The sequence below is a fragment of the Chinchilla lanigera genome, unplaced genomic scaffold, assembly GCF_000276665.1.
Source record: "Chinchilla lanigera isolate Chin_1 unplaced genomic scaffold, ChiLan1.0 scaffold00094, whole genome shotgun sequence".
Taxonomy (NCBI): domain Eukaryota; kingdom Metazoa; phylum Chordata; class Mammalia; order Rodentia; family Chinchillidae; genus Chinchilla; species Chinchilla lanigera.
The window spans coordinates 6,214,048-6,219,907 of record NW_004955495.1 but is presented as its reverse complement, the minus strand read 5'-3'; the positions used below and the strand labels follow the sequence as shown (position 1 = coordinate 6,219,907).

The 5,860-nt window shown below is 61.4% G+C and overlaps 1 protein-coding gene across 1 annotated transcript in view; it reads right to left on the bottom strand.

Annotated features, from left to right (window-relative positions):
• Rexo1 (REX1, RNA exonuclease 1 homolog) overlaps positions 1-5,860 on the bottom strand; it is a 25,528-nt gene continuing 19,668 nt past the window's right edge. The window contains exons 5-15 of the mRNA XM_005405946.2: positions 4,814-4,977; positions 4,031-4,162; positions 3,815-3,938; positions 3,030-3,143; positions 2,756-2,893; positions 2,520-2,633; positions 2,070-2,143; positions 1,635-1,745; positions 1,137-1,252; positions 792-1,051; positions 1-715 (exon numbers count right to left, since the gene is read on the bottom strand). Of these exons, the coding sequence (XP_005406003.1) occupies positions 627-715; positions 792-1,051; positions 1,137-1,252; positions 1,635-1,745; positions 2,070-2,143; positions 2,520-2,633; positions 2,756-2,893; positions 3,030-3,143; positions 3,815-3,938; positions 4,031-4,162; positions 4,814-4,977 (1,436 nt within the window). The 3' untranslated portion in view covers positions 1-626. The remainder of the gene's footprint in view (positions 716-791; positions 1,052-1,136; positions 1,253-1,634; positions 1,746-2,069; positions 2,144-2,519; positions 2,634-2,755; positions 2,894-3,029; positions 3,144-3,814; positions 3,939-4,030; positions 4,163-4,813; positions 4,978-5,860) is intronic.

Below are 5,860 nucleotides of genomic sequence, written 5' to 3'. Positions count from 1 at the left end.
TAAAATTCATACAAACATTTATTCCGTCCCTGCCAGGGGCCATGGGGGGGGGCACAGAGAGCCCGGGAGGGGGGCTCCCGTGGGAAGACAGTGTCCCCAGGCCATCAGGCCCCGGTGCGTCTGGAAGGCGAGGCCCCGGGCCAGACTGGCTTGCTTCTTGGAGGTCACGGAAGGAAGTCAGTGGGCTGGGAGGAGACTGGGGTGAGGCCGTCACCCCAAGGCAGGCTGCCAGAAGGCAGAGACACTGCACCCCACTTGGGTCTGGCTCACGGCCGCGCCCATCCCCAAGGAGGAAAGCAGCACCAGGGCCTTGCTCCTGGGGGGGGACGAAACTGCGCAAGTCAACAGGTTTAAATTAAAAAATAATAAAAATAATACAAAAAAAAAGGGACAGCCCATTGCCCACGACACCACCCTGCCCCGCACTGGGAACGGGAGCAGAGGGGAGGGGTGGGGCTTTCCAGGCCTGCCTCAGCGTCCGTCCTGCCTGTCCACCTGTTGCTCGTTTCGGTGTGGCGGCCAGGCGCACAGCGTTAGCTCTCAGATTTATTGCACTGTTTTGGAAGAGGCCTGGGGCTGGAGGGGGCGGCGCAGGGGGCGGGTGGCACGGGGCGGGTGAGGCGGCGTCATCGCTTGGTCTTGGCATCCTCCCGAATCTTCCAGATCACCAGGTGCATGCAGGCGCTGGCATCCTCGCTGGAGCTGTGCCCATCCACTGCAGGACAGAATCGGTCACCCTAGGCCCAGCCGAGCAAGACTGGGTGGGTGCAGACCCCCATGGCCCCACTCACCGTTGTCCTGGATGATCTGTCTGAGGTAGTCGGCCATGAGGTTCCGGAGGGAGCGCTTGTAGGGGAGGCCCAGGCGGTGGGGGAACAGCACGGCCGTGTCTACCACGGTGCTGTGGATGACCTTGAGGGCCAGCAGGTCGCTCTCCAGGCTATGCCCGATGAGGATGGTGTCAGCACTGAACATGCTCAGCAGGACGGCCTGCACATCCCGCAGCGTGATGCTCGTGTCTGCGAGGTCGGCCTCTGTCACCCCGGAGAACCTGGCGGAGGGAAGGCGGGCTGAGCTGGACTGGCAGGGCCGAGCAGGTGGCAGGTGGCCAGGCATGCACTGTGGAGAGGGCGCACCTGGTGTTGTAGTCCACAATCTCATTCTCAGGCTTGACGAACGTGTCATACACCACCTGCATGTCCGTGTCCACCACTGTGACGCGGGTCAGCTCCAAGCCGTATGTGGTGTAAGACTGTGGGCCGAGGGAGGGGTTCAGACACGGACTGGTCCCCAGAAGCCCGCCCACCCTCCAGGGCACCGCAGGCCTGCACTGCCGGACCCAGAGACCCCACAAAGCCCCTGCTGCTCCCCAGGGCCCTGTGGCACTGAGGCAGGGCTCGTAGTTGCGGATCGGGAAGCCAAGGCCAGGGACTTCGTGGGGCTGGAGCGAGCTGTGAGGAGAGGAGCCCTGGGGACGTGGGGGAAATGGCTGTGGCCAAAGTCTGTGTGTTTGTCCAGAAGCCCCTTGGGGGCAAATGTGAGACACCGGAAACCACACCTCACACACATGCAAGGGTCAGCACCAGCCCCTGGCTCCCATCCAGCCCCATGGAGCACGGACCCCAGGACCTCACCATCTCACAGTCGAGGGCGTAGATCCCTGCGTGGGCGTCCCCTGCAAGCTCCTTCTCAAAGGTCCTCACAAAACCCTCGAGATTCTCCTTCCGGCCATCCTGCACGTGTTGCTGGGGGGTGAGGGGACCTCAGGGACAGGGCCAGCATGCCAGGCGTGGCACTGTGGGCCAGGCCAAGGTCCCAGTTCCCCCTCCCGCCCGTTCAAGGACAGGAATACAGGGGCAATGGGCCCTGAAGATCCACCAGACAAGGGCTGGGCTGAGATGGGGACCAGGAGCTCATCCAGCAGACACCACCTGGGGCGCCTGCCGCCCAGGACAGGGCTCTCACAGGCCCTGAGACTATGAGCAGCTGACAGCTCCACGACATGCCCAACCTCAGACCAGTACAGGGGACTGGGAAGTCAGGATGGGGAGGACGCGGGCAGAGCTCACCTTCGCCACCTGACAGCCGACGGAGCCCACGGCGGCTGAGCAGCACATGTACTGGGTCTCCCAGCCCCCGGCCACTGCGGGAGAATGGCAGTCAGGGATCCCACCGGCCAGCTTAGCACCCTCCAGTGGTCCCTGGCCCCAAGCCTGCTGAGGGTGGGGGCCCTGCAAAGTCGGGGGACACCAACCGCCTTCCCTGGAGTGGGGCCCATATGCACCCTTTGTCCCCACGGGGCCAACAGCCCCTGGGTTTCTTCGATTCTTTCACCCAGAGACAGCAAGGGTTGGGTAGGGAATGTGGGAGGTGCCAGGGACCTTGGAATTGTGAACACTGTTACAGAAAAATATGACTTTATAGTAAAAAAAGAAAATAGCCAGGGATCAGAGAGTGGGCCAGGGAGGCGAGGAGCAGGGCCACAGTCTGCCCAGCACATGGGTGTCTGCCAGCCTCACCTCGGTTCCGGCGGAGCCGCCCCCAGTGGTAGTAACACTCCTCGTCTCGGATACAGCGCCCGGAGGAGGACACGAGGTACTCAGAGCCACAGCGGCAGCAGATTCTGCAGGAGGCTATGGGTGGACGTGGTGGAGGGTGGGTGAAGGCTCGGCCAGACCAGCAGCTACGGTGGCCCTTGGGGCCCACCCAACCCATCTACACCCAGCCCCCCAGAAAACCCCCCAAGGTGACTCACAGTCCTTGGGCTTCTTCTCCTCAGCTGTGAAGATAACGGCGCCCCCTGGCCGCTCAGGGTGGGGGAAGGGGTAGCCATTCTCCTTGAGCTGCTCCTGGGTAAGCAGGTAGTCCCTGAGGCGGCTGTACAGGGTGGCCCCTGCGGACACTGGGTGTCAGCCTCTGCTTGGCCCAGCTGGGAGGGGGTCAGGCAACCAGGGAGAGGGGTCCTGAGGGCTGGAGGGCCGGCGGGGGGGGGGTCCCAAGGGCACAGAAAGTCTCTGGAACGTACACACCTTTCAGGTCTTCCACACGGGGGCTGCTGGGCCGGCTGAGTGAGAAGCTGGTCTTGGCGGCCAACCTGCCCCCGAGCACTACCTCATGGGACACGACCCTGCGGCCACTGGGTTCTGAGAAAGGCGGAAGAGGGTCAGACCCTGTCTCAGACCTGCTGGGCCCCATGCTCTTGCCCAGCCCAGCCCCCTCAGTACCCTCTTCTGAGACAGCTCATCAGAACCAGGAGGTGAGGCCCGGCCAGGGCGGGTGCAGGGCCTGTGAGCCCCATGTCCCCCAGGCAAGGATTTCCCTCTCAGAAGAAGGTGGGGTCAGGGGAGGCTGGGACTAATGAACAGGTATCTAATGGCTTTCAAGTGCTCTGCACAGTAAGGGCCACCCAACCTGCAAAGGCTTCCTGGAGCCCAAGGAGCGCAGGCTGAGAAACTAACGGAGGAGGGGTCCTGACCTTGGGGGAGGCGAGACTGGGCGCACTGCATGACTGCTTAATGCACCCTCTCGAGACGTGGTAATGAAACGTCTTAACCTGAGTTTCTTTCTCCCCAGAGCTTAATGCACAGCCCACAGCCCGGGCGCCAGGGCCTCCCGCTTTGAAGAGGCCGTGAGCGACTCCATTATCAGGCGGCCCTTGGCTGGCTCAGAGGAGGGTAGTTAATAGCAAGAGGAGACATCCCCCCACCTGGCAAGCACTGCGCATCGCCTTTTGTATGGCGTCCCTCCAGGTGGGGGCCCCACTCCCTCATGAGCCAGCTCCCCGGCTCCAAGCCCCCCCAGTGTGGGCACTCACTGCTGAGGCTGGGCATGGTGCTGGGGACCAGACCCCTCAGCTTCTTGAGGGTGTTGACGGCGACGTTCAGGTAGATGTTCTTGCTGGGGCTGCGGTCGTATGCCACCTTCTCCTCATTCAGCGCCTGGGGGGCAGACGGCACTCAGCCCTGAGGCCTCCACGGCCGCCACCCAGATGCGGGGCAGAAGAGTGGCTGCCCATAGCCCTGGCGCCCACCTTCTCAATGGCCTCCTGGTTGGACGGGCAGAAGCGGAGGCACTCCTCGATGAACAGGTTGAGATAGCGCTGGCGGATGGCGGTGGGGACCTTGCCCCCAAACTCCTTCGGGATAATGGGTTTCTTTAGACTCTGGAGGAAACACAGCAGCAGGAGGTGAGGCTTTCGGGTCGGAGCCTCTCAGGGTGCACCAGGCCCATAGCAAGCCCCACCATGAACTCCAAACGCCAGTGCTGGCAGTGCATGCTGAACCCGAGGGGGTCACACAGGGATGAGCCACAGGGGAAACTAAGGCCACAGGGTGGAGGGGACTTGTATTCTGTCCTGACTTCTGTAACCCCGACTGCCCAGAACAACAGTCCGTCAGGGCTGAAGTGCCGCTCAGTGGTAGAGCACTTGCCCTGGACCCCACCAGGCCTGGACCATGTCCCTGGCACCACAAACAATTAAAAAGCTAGGTGCAGTGGCCCATCCCTGTCATCCCAGCACTCTGTGAAGCTAGGGCAGGAAAGTAGAAAGTTCAAGCCCAGCCTGGGCCACTTAGTACCTCAACAAGACCCTGTCTCAAAATAAAAAATAAAAGAGAGCCTAGGGGCCAGGGATAGAGCTCAGTGGCACAGCGCCTGCTTGGCAAGTAGGAGGTCAAGAGTTCAATTCCTGGTATCAAAAAAAAGAGGACCCAGTGCAAAAATTCTGGGTTCAATCCCTGGTTATAACCCACCAATAAAACAAGAGCATACTCCAGGGTGTCAGTGAGTGGCCGCGGGCAGAGCCCAGCCATACCTGGAGAGATGGACTGTGGGCGATGCGCTTAGGGGTGATGGTGGTGGTGGTCTTGGACGCCATCCCCGACAATGTGCGGGTCTTCAGCGGCTGACTGCCGGACTCGGGGCCATGGGGCGCCTGGCTGCTGCTGGCCGAGAGAGTCCTCTTGGCACCTGTAGGGGCTGGCATGGGACAGGGGGTATGAGTGCAGGAAGAAAGGATGCCCATCACCGAGCTGCGGAGCACCAGGTAGCTTCGGTCGTTGAGGGACAGCAGGACGTGCATCTCGGGGTGAGCGGGGAGTGGCCGGGGCGTGGGGTGCGGGCTGTGGAAGGACATTAGGCTCTATCTGCTTCCGGGCAGGCCCATCGAGGCGGGGGAACAATGGTCAGCTGTGAAGGCCGGCTCAGGCAACGTCGCCGTCGGGGTGGTCTGGTGTGTGGCGAGGGCGTGCAGGGCCTCTGCCACATGTTCTGGCCCCTGACTCCGAGGCATTGACGTCTGAGGGGGAAGGCCCTGACTCCTGGGCAAAGGACCACAGGGTATGGGACGCCCCCGGCCAGGTCATTGTGACAGCCACCTGCCTGGCCACCACAGCCTCTGTGTTCTGCCTGTCCCTTTAATGAGGTCACAAAGCACAGTCCTCCCGCCCTCCCAGGCTATGGGGCCTGTTTCCAAGGTGGCCCTTGGGGTCTGGTCAGTGATTCTAGGACTCTGGGAGGCTGAGGCAAGAGGATCACAAGTTTAAACCCAGACTGGCAATTTAGCAATTTAGAGAACTTGTCTCTTGCTGGGCATGGGGGCACACTCCTATAATCCCAGCACTCTGGAGGCTGAAGCAGGAGAATTATCGGGAGTTCAAGGCCAGCCTGAACTATATAGTGAGACCCTGTCTCAAAAAACTAAGATAGCCCGGGCATGGTGGTGCATGCCTGTAATTCCAGCACTCTAGAGGCTGAGGCAGAAGGATCATTGAAAGTTCGAGACCAGCCTGGGCTACAAAGTGAGTTCAAAGGCCAGCCTGAACTGCATAGCGAGACCCTGTCTCAAAAAGACCCAAAAAAA